Here is a 13,675-nt window from a genome sequence, read left to right as displayed (position 1 = left end):
TGTTCCAATAGGATTTGGTCGTGTTCAAATCATCTGTATTTACAGTGGACGTCACAATAGTCGTGTCAAAATGCGCAAAAGTACAGTGAGTACGTACACAGCTTGGAAAGCAATGCAAGGAGGATATTGCGGATGCTGTCTACAAGGTTCCCGTGAGTACCATCAGACAAAAACCCCACCGTCAGAACAAAAACCCCTCTATGTTCAAGCAGCACAGACTAGAGCTCCTGCGCTCACAATGTGAGCGCCTCGACGTGATTCACGTCTTCCGTGTCCACCACAGCGGTCGGGTCGGGGGCGACCTTGGTGCAGAGCCACGTCGACGCGTACATGTTCACCCTGGGAGGACACGGTCAGCTCACACCTCAATAGAACGACGAACGAGGGAAGACGAACCTGTCGATGCACGTGCCGGATTTGCGCTCCGCGACGCGCTCGCACCGGAAGCCCTGCTGAGAGAACTTGGCGATGTACCACGGTTTGAGGCCCGCGCTGCGGAGGAGGACGCGCCCGCCGAGCTTCATGGCCTTGTTGATCGCCCGGATCTCCGCGGGGGCTTGTGTGCCCTCGGGCTCGAACCAGTCCATGTGGTCCATGATCTGCGCGAAGGCATGAATTGGTGTGCATGGGCGAGTGTACCAGGGTGACGGAGACGTACCACGGCGACAGTGACGGTCTCGGGCTTGATGCGCGCGAGGACCTCGACGAATTCATCCGTGTGGACGCGGAGGCCGTCGAACGCGCCTGGCTTCGAGAGCGTCCTGTGCGCTTGCTCCGTGAGGTATGCTGGTCGGCACCTGCGAGCGCGTTAGTTACGACAGTCCCGCGAGAAGCACGAAAGCACTTACTCTTTCGAGTACTGCCCCTGCAAGCACAGGCGGTAGAAGTAGTTGCTGTCCTTGAGCAGCGTGTTCTCCACGACGGGATCGAGCGTGTCCACGACGTACTGCCACACCGCCTCCTTGTCCGACACCGGCTTGCCCCTCGCCACCGCGGCCGCGATCCCGTCGTCCGCGATCATGTTCCGCTGGTTCTCGGGCACGCCCAGCGCCTTCCACAGGAACCGCGAGTCCGCGAGCACGACGTGGCTCAGAAGGCGGCTGAGCACGAGCGGGCGCAGCGAGTGCCGCCAGATGTCGCGCTGCTCTTCGAGCGTGCGCGCGTCGCACAGACGGCGGACCGCGCCCGCTTGGCCGGTCAGCCGGAACAACCACTTGGCGAGCTTGACGGCGAGGCGGGAGCCACCGGTCTCGTACAGCCCGCCACGGGCGGTGAAGGTGCTGGTGGAGTCGAGCCAGTGTTGGATCGCGCGCGAGGAGAGGAAGGGGGAGAGCTTGGTGAGGAGGAGGTTGCGGAAGTTGGGATGGCGGCCCTCGCCGAAGAGCTTCCAGATGTCCTCGTAGGGCAGAGCGGAGAATGCGGCGACCTTGAGCTCAAGGAGGTGGTTCTGCGTCGGGTTCAGGTCGACGGCATGGATGCTCCGCGGGCGGTGGAGGGCGTAGGAGAGGAGGTTGTCGCCGGCGGAGGTAATCGCGAACACGACGTCATCTCGGCTGATGTTGAGGATCCGCTGGTCTTCCGCGGGATCCTCCCAGGTGAACGCGTAGATGTACTCGTTGCCGAACTGGGCGTGCTTCTGGAGCGATTCGTCGTAGTAGAGGCGCCAGCGCTGGTTTTGATAAAAGAATGAAGGGAGAGGGACATTCGTGGCGAGGTTAAGGATGGCGGCTTCGAAGCCCTTCGAACGGAGCGAGAGGCGCGTCTCGCGCGCCGCAGCGTCTTGCGCTTCCGAACGCTTCTCGTTGTAGTGTACAGGGGAGAGATATGGGCTCTCGGTGGCAAGGGCATCGATGTGCTCAGCGGCATCGCGAGCCATGGCAGTGACCGCGCCGTATGTCGCTGATCGCTGGCAGCCGAGCCAGATGTAGTAGGGGATCCAGCCAAGAGTGTTGTTGCGCTCGTTGACATTGAGGATCGTGCCGAAGCGGTACTCGAGGTAGTCGCGGCGGCTTTCATGAAGGTGGACGCGGTCGAGTTTGAACCAGGAGCGCCAGAAGACACGTGAGAAACGGTTGACGTGCCTTGAGTGGTGGCCTCCGGTGAAGTTGCGGAGTGAGTAACTGGACGAGGACTGGACGTAGAAGTCGACGCAGCCGATGAGACCGAGGGGGGCGAGGAGCTCGATGAGGGAGTCGATGACCGAGTAAAAGCTGGGTGTATGCGCAAATACGCGATCAGGGGTGGACGAACGATGGGATGGAGGATGAAGCTTACTCCGGAATCATGCTGAGCGAATACGACATCGTAATGAAATCGGCTTTCACCGCGTGCTTCTGCCCATCGAGCGCTCCCGCAGGGTCAGGTTTGGTGATGGAAAAGGTACGAGCGTCTTCGCATACGACATGCACGTTCGTCCAGCCAAGGCGCTGGAAACGTTCGCGGGCGACATCGAGGAGGGAGGGGCTGAGGTCGACGAGGTAGACGTCGGAGAAGAAGTCGGGGACGCTGACGAACGCGCCCATCTTCTCGATGTTGTAGCCCGTACCGCCACCGACCTGGGTGCGTCATCGGAGATGTGGGCGCGGGGACGGGAGATAGCGAGCGCATATACTCACATCGACCCAGATTGGCTTCGTCTCCCTATTCCGGTACCGGTGCTTAAGTTGGGCCGCAGCGAGCTGGAGCATGTCTTCGCGCCCGTGAAGGAGGGTGCCGCGGGTGGTGTCATAGATGCTGGCCTGGGTGCGGTAGAAGCCTTCGAGGGCGCGTTGTTGGCCGGAAAGCGTCTTGACCTCGGAGGAGTTGCCGAGATCGAGAGGCTTGAGGAAGCATGCATAGGCGAACTTGGCGTAGACGAGGAGGGCGTCGCGGAAGAGTATGACGAGGGCCACGAGCGCAGCAAGCGCGCCGCACGTGAGGGCGTTCCGTTGAGCGAACGCGAAGGCATGCTCGCCGATGAGATGGTGGAGCATGGCGGGAGCGAAGATCGGCGGTGAGCGGGAGTGGGCAGACGCAGTTGAGACGCGCTAGCAGGACGCGGGAAATGCACGGTCGATATAAAGCCAGGCGGGTAAAGGCGACCCGAGGGTGGACCTGGGTGGACGGGCGACGAGGACGTACGCGGACGGTCGCCTGCGTCCTTGGCGGCCTGCAATTGGAGCCGCCGGTCGTCGATGCAGCGATAACACGCCCACAGGCTCCCCGCGCTCCCCAGTCCCCCCGTCGTGTGTGAGCGCCACCAACCCACGTTCGCAGTCGGCCATCCGTCGTGGACAACGCACTCGACGGGGAAGACACTTCCCTTCCGAGAACGGCTAAGACTCTCTTCTTGTTGTCCCCCACCGCCAACGTGCATCTGCGCACGGCGAGCAGAGGCCATGCACGTGGGCCCGCAATCGTGCACAACTCAGGAAATCCCGCCGGCTCCCGTCCCGACCCTCTGGCCCATTGTTCACCGCGTTCACAAAGCGTGCCACGCACAACGGGCACATCCTCCACACCAGTAGAACCTCCTCGCCACAGGGAGGCACACGTATTCTCCTGCACATGCGCCCTCTGGGAACTCCGTCGGGTAATTAGAACGACTCCCACTGCTGTACGTGGAGGCGACCTGTTCGTGAGGCGTCCCAAACCTCTTCTCGAACCGCAGAAAATACGCGACAAACGCACGTTCGCAAGTGAGACCCTTATGGTTTTGGCTATCAAGGCGTGGTGGAGCACATGGGCGTTCAGTATTGTTCCTTGCAAGAGGTACACACTAGACGCACCCATTCGGGTGGCCTTCGGTGCTATACCAGATTTCGACAGGTCACGGGATACTTGCTTTCCTCCACGCGTACACTTTAGTGAGCGCTTACGATTTGTTCAGTGGTCCGTGTACTCCGGTTTTGTTGGAAGCATTCGGGTCCAGTTGTTAATCCTGCTTGACTCTTGAGTCCTCGTAGGTACTGACAAAACGAGTACCAAATACGCACATGGATCATGTAGACCGTTACTGTATACAACCTTGCAGGCGAAGATCCGAACTACACGTCGTTTCCAGAGCGAGAGTGAACCAATGGGAGTATCGCAGCACCGTCAACGTAAGGACTTGCTTCCGGTAAGGTCCGTAAGACGAGCGGTCTGAGAAGGTGTCCTCTGGTAGCGCGAAGACGTGGCAACGGAGGTTCGCACCGCTACGACTGAGAAATGAGAAGCCTCGATGTCGCCCGTGCTCACTGCAATTGAGAAATGATCCGCACTTGGGCTTGGGGTCATTCGTATCACGGATGCCATAACCATTGAGTAAACACTGGACCCTGTGAAATGATATTGCATTGAATGCGGATCTAATCACATGAATCGTGCAGACGAACCCGCGGACACGTAGTTGCAGCGACCCTCATTTCAGTGGGAAGTGCTGCCACTAATGTCCTCGCGGGCTGTACAGTCTGGTGAGTGCACCGGACATCTTTCAAAACTCCCAAAAGTGCACGACCCAAACTGGATGAGGCGAGCAAGGCCAACCTCAGGATCAACTCTCCACACACACAGACGATATCGGCAAGATGCGATACTCACCATAGGCGATAGGGTTGCCTGCGCCGTTATCGCGAAGCCAACACAGCTCCGTTACGTCTTCTCAGACGCGGAACGGACCGTAGAAATGGAATCAAGGGTGTCGTCCACAGCGGTCCAGGCAACACACGAGGAGAACGTGAGGCTCGTAGGTGGTCGACCAGAAGGCAGGAGACTTACCGGGAGTGGACAGGAACGGGTCCGGTCATCAGCGACGGTCTTCACCGAAGCGACGAACGGTGGACATGTGGTTGGACGGGATCTTCATGCGTTCGATCTCGGTGTGGGCAAGTTCGCGACTCTGGTGTATGTTGTGGGGCACCTGCCACGAAGGCGCTCCGACGCACCGCGTCCCGCTCGAGTATATGCGCATAGAGTCGAGTGCTGGAGGTTGCCACGGAAGAACGCACCTCGTGCAGGATCGTCGCAGGGCCATTCCCGCTAATTGTGCTTGGTACTTGAGGAAAGGAAGGGCATAATTCGAGTGCGTTTCAATCTCCTATAACCGTGCGTGCGGTCCCCTTTCGACAACGAACGAGTCAGCGAGACCACATAAGAATTTGTCAGAGTCCAATAATCACCTCCTCGGTCCACGGACGGACATACATACAAGTGACGGCCGGCGAGGGTTTGAGCGGTGCTAGTGAGTAGTAGTCGAGCAAGATCGGCCAATGCCCTTTGGGCAGCTGCAGACGAGACGTGAGAACCTGCCGCCGAGTTTGAGCCGAGTGGCCAGATCCCCTTGACATTGAAACACATTTCCGCCCTCAGAGGCGTCCTTGAAAACATGGCGGGGACGATTCGACGAACGACGGTCGTCGGTCGCGCGAGAGCGTCGTCGGCCAGGAAATCGGCCGCTTGGTATTGGCGGAGGCCGCGGAACGGCGCGGACGTCGGGCCCTCGACGGTTCGGACTTGTTCGGTGCCGGGCGCCTGGCGATGCGCGGTGATGATGTCGTCGGCGCGTCGTCGCTGGCACTCCCAATATCTGCCTCTTCTGCCACCGTGCTGCCCTCCCCCCTCACGCAGCCGCCGTCGCGCCCCACCGCACCCCCACGCCCCCGTATCTATCCCTATCTCCTACACCCACTCTAATCATGCTCTCGAGGAGACTCGTCCTCATCGCGCGCGGGCGTGCCATGCGCGCTGACGCCGCCGCTATGGCGAAGGGCTGGTGCGTTTGTCTCTCCCGCTACCGGGGGTGCACGGACGGTGGCTGATCCGCATGCGCACACAGGAAGCTCGCGACCACCTACTCGCAGCGGGCGAATTTCCACTCCACCCACCTCCTCCAAGGTGCGTCCCCGCGCGGGCGCTGCGGTGACACGTCCGTCTGCTGACGCGCGGCCGCCCCTGCAGCGGAGACTGTGAAGGTCCCCCAGATGGCCGAGTCGATCTCGGAGGGCACGCTCAAGACGTGGTTGAAGCAGCCCGGAGACTCCGTGGAGGCGGACGAGGAGGTCGCAACGATCGAGACGGACAAGGTGTGTGTTTCCAGTGCCGTTTGTGCGTTCCCGCTCGAGCCCGGACCTTGCGTTGCAAATGCGCCGTGCTCTGCTATTGTATCGCGTCGTGGCTGCGCATTGTCGTATCGCGGCTCGCTTGGGGACACCCTGGGCGAAGTCGTGTTCATCGAACTGCACGCGAGAATGGGGTGGGAAGGGCCTCGTGTCCTTCTCCCAAATCCAATCGTGGTGGCGGCGAAACACAACGAAGAAGTGGATACAGGCCGCGACCTCGTCCTGCAGTTGGCTTTGGGTCGCACAAACCACATATAGTGTGCTTCAGAGCCGCTAGCATGCACGAGGCAGTGGAGGCACGGCAGCTTACGACACCCCCCGTCGTTGCGATACGATACGCACGTAAAATGGCGACTGATGCGTCGGCGTGCATCATCGGAACGGAGCCATGCGCATCTGGCGTGGTCGGACATGGAACAGGGTCTAGTTTATGGGGCTCCGGTTGAGTATCTTCATGGGCGATTTCTCCGCGATAATATCCTGGAAAGCGTGACATGACAGTCGAATTGCTTCGTGCTTTACTCGTCCCGGACACTCATGCTCACTATTTGCGCGTAGATTGACGTTTCCGTCAACGCACCAACCGCCGGTGTTATCACCGAGCATCTCGCAGCCGAAGAGGACACCGTCACCGTCGGACAAGACCTCTTCCGCATTGAGCCCGGAGAGGGCGGCGCGAGCAAATCTGCCGAGAAGCCCGCTGAGTCGTCGTCCGCGCCCGCGGCGGAGGCTGAGAAGACTGCACCCCCACCTCCTTCAGAGGCCGCCGCGCCGGAGAAGAAGGAAGTGAAAGAGGCCCCCAAGCCTGCGCCCGCACCTTCGAAACCGGCCGCGAAAGAGGAGCCCGCGCCTGGACCGAAAGTGCGCGGCTCACGCAATGAGACCCGCGTGAAGATCAGCCGCATCCGTGCCCGCATCGGGGAGCGTCTCAAGGAGTCACAGAACACCGCGGCGGCGCTCACGACGTTCAACGAGATCGACATGTCGAGCATCATGGAGTTCCGCAAGCTGTACAAGGACGAGGTGCTGAAGGAGCACGGCGTCAAGCTCGGGTTCATGTCCGCCTTCGCGAAGGCGTGCTGCCTCGCGCTCCAGGAGGTGCCCGCGACCAACGCGTCGATCGACGGCAACGAGATCGTCTACCGCGACTACGTTGACCTCTCCGTCGCGGTCGCGACCCCGAAGGGCCTCGTCACCCCCGTCGTTCGCAATGCGGAGACGATGAACTTCGTAGAGATTGAGAAGGAGATCGCGGCGATGGGCAAGAAGGCGCGCGACGGCAAGCTCACGCTCGAGGACATGGCGGGTGGTTCGTTCACGATGTGCGTACCTTCTGCCTCCCTGATCGCCCACCCCGTGCTGACGCCCCCGAAGCTCGAACGGCGGTGTATTCGGCTCGCTCTACGGCACGCCCATCATCAACCTGCCCCAGACCGCCGTGCTCGGTGAGTACCCTCGCTCCTTTCTTCACCCTTCGGCCCCGCACCCTCCCACGTCGGATCCACGCTTCATTGTCCGTTCCGCGTCCTCCGCCCAGAAGTGCCGATCGCGTACCTTGGCTTCCTCCTGTTTCCCATTCTTCCCATCAAATCGGCTCGCTTGCTACCGAACGGCTGACTGATGTTTTTGTTTCCTTTATTTGCGGCATGCAGGCATGCACTCGATCAAGGACAAGCCCGTGGTCGTCAACGGCCAGATCGTCATCCGCCCCATCATGGTCGTCGCGCTCACGTACGACCACCGTCTGCTCGACGGCAGGGAAGCCGTCACCTTCCTCGGTACGTACCCTCCGTCGCCTACTTCTTTCCTCGACACCGGGCGCTGACGAGTCTGGACCCCGCATGCAGTCAAGGTGAAGGAGTACCTCGAGGACCCACGGAAAATGCTCCTCTCTGTATGAGCCCGTCGCGGATCAGCGGGGGCCTAAGGGACGGGAGGTGTGGGAGGCTGGCGGTCGTGGTGGTAGTGGTGGTGGTGAAGGTTAATCGAGCCCACGCTGCGCGCAATCCGACTTTCCCCCTCTTTCCACCCGTCGCGGCCCCCGCATGTCTCGTCTCGCGCCGAGGGCCTTTGCGCGCCGCGCCGCCGCCGATTTGATTTCGTGTGTGCGTGCGGTGTGCGCGTGTTCTGATCCAGGTACAGGTTTACAGCACCGTAGATGACCCTTCTGCCTTCTGTCCTCCCTCGACGATCCTTTTTTCGCAACGAAGTATATACCGAGCTGTGTTGCTTGTACGGACTGCCGAAAATAACTTATGCCAGTGCACGGGACGAGAGCGTGAGTGTATACGGCCGCACGAAAGTGAGACAGTCGCAGTTCTGTGCAATCGAAGGCGCCATGGCTGTTCACCCCGAAGTTCGCGGTGTCACCGTGGCGGTCTCGTCGAATTCGACGAAGTGCAGCACAGCGTTGCTATCGAAGCGGGTATGTCATAGGGCTCGAAGGCAGTATTTACCCGTCCACGGAGTTCTGGAAAATGTCGCAAACATGGACCCTGGCTCGCCGCTTCATCAGTTTCTCCGTCGCGCCACTCCACCTGCCCCGCGGCTGTTGCGATAAGCAGAGGTGCAGGGTACAGATTCCAACGTTGCGCAGGAGGGCGTTCCGGCAACCAGCCCGAGCTCGCGAGCCGCATTCGACGGTGTGTACACGTATGTATGCGCATTGGACGTGCACGGCAACGCCTTCCTGCTCTTCACAGCTTCATTGGCAACGCTTGCGCGACTCAACGCATACGTGGTGGCGGCGGTCAGGAGGCCCGTGCGCGCGTAGATAAGTCCGCGCCTCTCCGGCCCGCGGTCTTGTCTTGTCTCGCTCAGGAGGCGGAGCGTACTTTGATCGACATAAGCGTGACGTAAGGACTCGCGAAGTCTCACTCCTCGCCGGGCTGACGGGGACCGTGGACTCAAGCTTTCAAAAATTTCGCCGCTGTGCAGCGTTCCCTCCGCCAATCTCGCACCTGGATGGTCGACACGGCCCTGCGGAGACTGCGAAGATTGGGTGGAGGCGTCGGTCCGCAGGTGCTGGCATGCCAGCCGGGCGAGTCCGATGCGGAGGAAGACGAGAACGAGAACCAGCTGGCCTTGACAGACTGAGAAAACATGAGGCCGACGGACGACGGTACTTCGAGCCACGCCAGCCTCGGGCTCCCGGGAGGTCGGAGGCCGTCGTCGCGGAGGCTCCCACATCCAGAAGCCCTTTCCCTCTCTGGAGTCTGTCCAGTGACTCGCGCTGGCCGAGTCTGCCTGCGTGAGCGTCCGCAAGGACATCATGGGTGCAGAGTCGCAGTGCCATCAGACCTTCGACCCGCAGCCCGTACGTGCTTCGCGCGCGCGCAGAGATTGGGAATTTGGAGTTTGGCTCGAAGCATCTCCGCCCGTTCGCCCGGCCCAGCCGTCGTGGCCCAGGTGGCTGATGGCAGATGGGTGCCACGGACACGCCGCCCTGATTCTCCCTCAGTCTGGCAGTGGGGCAGAGACAATGCGCGGGCGGGCATCAGCGCGGACGTGCACGCGGAAATGGCGAGAAGCTCGCGCGGGTGCGGATGAGGCAATGGGACGCCCCGCGTGACCCCCCGCGTTCGCAGGCGGGTGGAGAGGGGCCGGTGCGGAGGCCGCAGCCTGAGTTGGCTTGGGCTGCGGCGGAGAGGGCGGCGAGGTGGGCTGGCTGGGTGTGGACTAGCGCGTCCTGGGTCTGCGAAGTTTTCTTGCGACGGTGCTGACGGCGAGAGACGTTCCATGCTGCAAGCCAGTTGATGTTTGATATCTGAGCGCTGAGCCTCTGAACAGCGATCAGAAGGTGAACGGGATGCATGGACAGCTGAAGCGCTGAAGAAGCGGAGGGTGGGAGCCAAACACAAACAAAGCAAGTCGCAAAGCGCCCCGGCGGCATGCCACCAGGGTCGCAAGCGCCGCTCAATTTTTCTGCGGGCGGAGATTGCGGGGTGATCCGGGCTGAGATGCAGTGCCATCTTAGAACCCCGCTGGAGCTCCGCACGAAGGGGGAACTCAGACGCTGACCACCACGGGGGCGCTTAGCGCTGATCGCCTTCTATCCCAACCAGGTATGTCGCGATCCGTATGTCGCCGGTTGCTGAGATATCCCGCCTCCGTCGCACAGATGACCGCCACCGCTCCCCTATATTCGTATATATGCCGCCCACCTGACGCTCGATCGCGGACGATCGAGCGGAATCCGCGGGGGACGCACGGGTGGTCAGCCCCCATATGTCTGGCGGTGGTTCGTATATCTTTCATCTTTCAGCCGTCGCGAGCCACCCGCGGCCCACGCTCCACTCGCAGGTGGCGGAGGCACTGAATGGCCAGGCTCGATATCGACATGGAGGGCGACGGCAGTGCCCGCGGCGTGGTTGAGCCTGGCCACTCACGGCCGAAGAGCGACTCTCATGGTCTCACGGGCCGACGCAGATCGTTCGGTGCATATAGCGAACCTCGAAGCGCGAGTGCGGGGGAGTACTAGGTACATGGTGGCGCAGCCGCTGCGAGCGAGACACGACTGGTACTTATTGGGGGCACCTTCGCGGTGCGCTGATCTATCGTCCCCCAATCCAACGAGCTCCTGCTGACGTTACTGAGGTGTGTCGCAGATGGATCAGGGTCAACTCACGGCCTTGCTCCTCGCGACATTCCGACATCGAGACCGCAATCGGGCGCGGGGACGAGGCCTGGCCTTCTGTTATCCGGGTGCGCGGCAAGATGAGGAACACGCCCGCCCCCGGCGTCCTCGGGATCCCAATCTCCCCGCGGGAGGATGCGCAGGGGCGCGCGGATCCTCATGAACGCCGGCGCACGCGACCGAGCCACCTGGAACGCCTTGCCCCGTCCGTGGCTGTATCGCCCCCCTCACTCGCGATCTTCTGGGTGGTCGCGAAGCCGAGGACAGACGGGGGCGGTGGGCTGGTGGGTGGCAGACCGGGATAATCGAAGGCGAGGACGGGGCTCCCAGTCAGCCCCTCGAACGAGTCTCCGGCGGCAGACTGGGAGGGTCGAACGGCGGCTCGATGGCCAGAACGAAACCTACGAGGGGGAAGACACGGGCGTGCGGCACGTCTATGGATATCTGTGCGAACGCGGCACATCCGCGTTCGCGATCCTCTGTCCACGCTCTGCATCGGTGTCCCGGGCGGGGCGGCGCGACAGAGTTGCAGGGAAGCCGGGCACCGCCCCCGTCGCGCCGGCGCGCCAGATCTGTCCATGTCACAGAGCGGAGCGCCTCCGAGATGGCTAGGCTGCAAGCTCCGCGCGCGCGAAACCGGGGGCAGCGAGCGACCTCTGCGTGCTTCGGTTCGCGCGCGCACACGGAGCTCGCCCGTCTCAGCTCGACAGATCGCACTTCGCTGACGCAGCGGCTCGCCGGGGCGCACGAACCGCCCGGCTGCGCGGAGCCGTGGCGCGCGCGGGCTCGTCAGCCCCGCGTTAGGTCCGGATCTGCGGGGACCGAAGGTGACCGGCACCTCCTGCGCAAGCACAAGCCCCGTCGCTGGATGCGGGGCTGAGGCGCGACCAGCCGGGCGGAGAGAGCCGCGGTGGTCGGACGCGAGGAGCTGCAGAAGAGCAGAACCGACGGAGCGACAGCGCGACGGAAGAGCACTGCACGATGGCGTGCCTCTGCGCAGGGAGCCGGACGTGGGCATCATTCCGCGCGTGCGCAGTGCGCCGTCTGCGCATCCGCTTCGATGTACGAGTGGCCGAGGTGAGTCCATGGTCCAGATGGTGTACATGTGCAAACATGTGTGCGCTCGCTTGCCGCGGCATGCCTGTTCGGGCATGGGACTCGATCAGGCAGGCCGCGCGGGAGCATCGTGCATCACGCCTGGGACGACATGGTCGCCGGGGCAGCTGGGGGCGCGCGCTGCACGGGTGGACGTCCGTATGGATGCGTGATGGTATGTACATAGTAGGGCAGTGTCAGTGCGCGACGGAACGCGGCGCGAGCTGCCTGCCGCCGTCCCGCGTGACCTCCGGACCCCGGGTCGCGGGGTGCAGGGAGGATGGCGATGGAGGAGTGGCGTTATCGAGACGCGACGGTACGGTTCAGCTTTGCAGGGCCGTGGGCCGTAGCTTCAACCTTGCGTCAGACTCGGAGCATCGCGAGCTGGGCTTCCGGCTTCCGGCTTCCAGCTTCCAGCGCCAGGGACGCTGGGCCGGACGGCTCGCAGGCTCACAGGCTCCGTGGCCGGTCCTCCGGCTGGGCTCGCGCGCCTTACCGCACACTGAAATGTATGGTGCGCTGGGGAAGCGCGACGGGTTCTGATGGAGCCGTTCCCCTTGGGAGCTCGCGGGGCCCAAAAGGGGCGGCGCGAAGCAGGCTGGTGGGAACGAGGGGGCGATATGGCGGAGGGGTCGCGTGCGGACAATGAGGGACAATGAGGCGGGCGCGGGAGGAGTGTGGCTGTTTTGTGCGGTCGAGTTGCCAGACGGGGGCGGGCGTTGTCGTCGTTTGGCACCGCTGCCGTATCCGCACGTCGAGGCCATTGTTCCTCACTGGTTCTCTGTTCAACGTCTGAGGTGGAGATGCAGGATTGACAGCGACAGTCGCATGGGGACAGCATGGGCATGGATGTGGATGCGCATAGAGATTGTAGGCGCACTGTGTGGACGGAGGTTGACCGTTGCGCGCGTGCAGGCTGCAGTGCGGGGAAGGAACGAGCACGCGATCTCGAATGATCACCCGGGGAGGCGGATGCGATCTCGGGACGGTAGCAGCGGGAGCTGGACGACCTCCGCGCCGAGGGGTGCGCCCGCGAGCGGTGCAAGAGGAGGTGTGCGTGATAGGCGTGATTCGTGTTGCGCCGGTTGCGGCCTCTCGACAGCGCGGAGGACGATCAGGAATTACAGGGGCGAATGATGGGTCGTGGAGGAATGACGCAGGCTGCGCTGAGCGCCCGCCGCTGATAGCGCATCCCCCGCGCGCGGGTGTGCGCAGGCTGTTCGCTGCGCGGGGAATCTGGCCGTAACACACGGCGCTCGGAGCCGCACTGGAACACGGGGGAGGGTGGGGGCGACACAGAGGGGCGGACGCGATAGCACAGATCGGCGGAATGGGCTGTGGAGGCGGGCGCCACTATCGGGCACGGGCTGGACAGAATGCGGGGTGCGGATTTGAGGTCGAGGAGAGGGCGAGGGCGGGGGCGTGGCAGGGCGCGTGGCAGGTCGCGCTGGCCAGAGCGGACGGGTTGAGAAGCACGGAAGGGGGGCGTATCAGGACTGGGGGTGTGGATGCCGCTAGCGGAGGATGGCCTGCGAGCACGACGCGGGCCTCGTGCTCTCGGAGCGGAGAAAGCCAAACGGCCTGGTGGAAAGGGGCCCGCCGGCCTTTCGAGGTCGAGCCAGGCAGGGTGCTAGCGCCCGCTCACATCAGCGCTGTCGTGACGGTCACCGTTGTGACTCGTACCTCGGCGCCTGCCGCTCGCGCGTGGAATATTCCGGGACAAAGCGAAAACCACCCAGTCGTCCGCCTCCTACGCGGTCTTACGCTCATCACTCGTGCTCCTTGCGCAAAACGGAGTACAATAGGACCCCGCGACGCATCTCCCGAGCAGCCCAAACGAGCGCACAGTGGACGGCTACAGTTGCGA

At 62.6% G+C, this 13,675-nt stretch overlaps 2 protein-coding genes across 2 annotated transcripts; one reads left to right on the top strand and one right to left on the bottom strand.

Moving 5' to 3' along the window:
- Positions 1-233: 233 nt before the first annotated feature.
- On the bottom strand, positions 234-2,972 carry BXZ73DRAFT_75037 (uncharacterized protein; the record flags this gene model as incomplete). The annotated part of the gene is made up of 6 exons (XM_048022144.1): positions 234-339; positions 397-599; positions 659-797; positions 849-2,210; positions 2,275-2,555; positions 2,616-2,972. The coding sequence occupies 6 exons, from the start codon at positions 2,970-2,972 to the stop codon at positions 234-236; spliced, it is 2,448 nt and encodes an 815-aa protein (XP_047881347.1).
- A 2,745-nt stretch (positions 2,973-5,717) lies between these two features.
- Positions 5,718-7,977, top strand: BXZ73DRAFT_98252 (dihydrolipoamide succinyltransferase; the record flags this gene model as incomplete). Its single annotated transcript, XM_048027637.1, has 7 exons — positions 5,718-5,731; positions 5,795-5,853; positions 5,917-6,041; positions 6,636-7,399; positions 7,452-7,522; positions 7,730-7,855; positions 7,925-7,977. 7 exons carry the CDS (start codon positions 5,718-5,720, stop codon positions 7,975-7,977), a joined length of 1,212 nt encoding a protein of 403 aa, XP_047881346.1.
- Between the last annotated feature and the right edge of the window lie 5,698 nt (positions 7,978-13,675).

Source organism: Epithele typhae (assembly GCF_022376455.1).
Source record: "Epithele typhae strain CBS 203.58 chromosome Unknown BXZ73scaffold_6, whole genome shotgun sequence".
Classification (NCBI taxonomy): Eukaryota; Fungi; Basidiomycota; class Agaricomycetes; order Polyporales; family Epitheliaceae; genus Epithele; species Epithele typhae.
The sequence above is the reverse complement of the archived record's forward strand: the minus strand, read 5'-3'. Positions and strand labels throughout refer to the sequence as shown.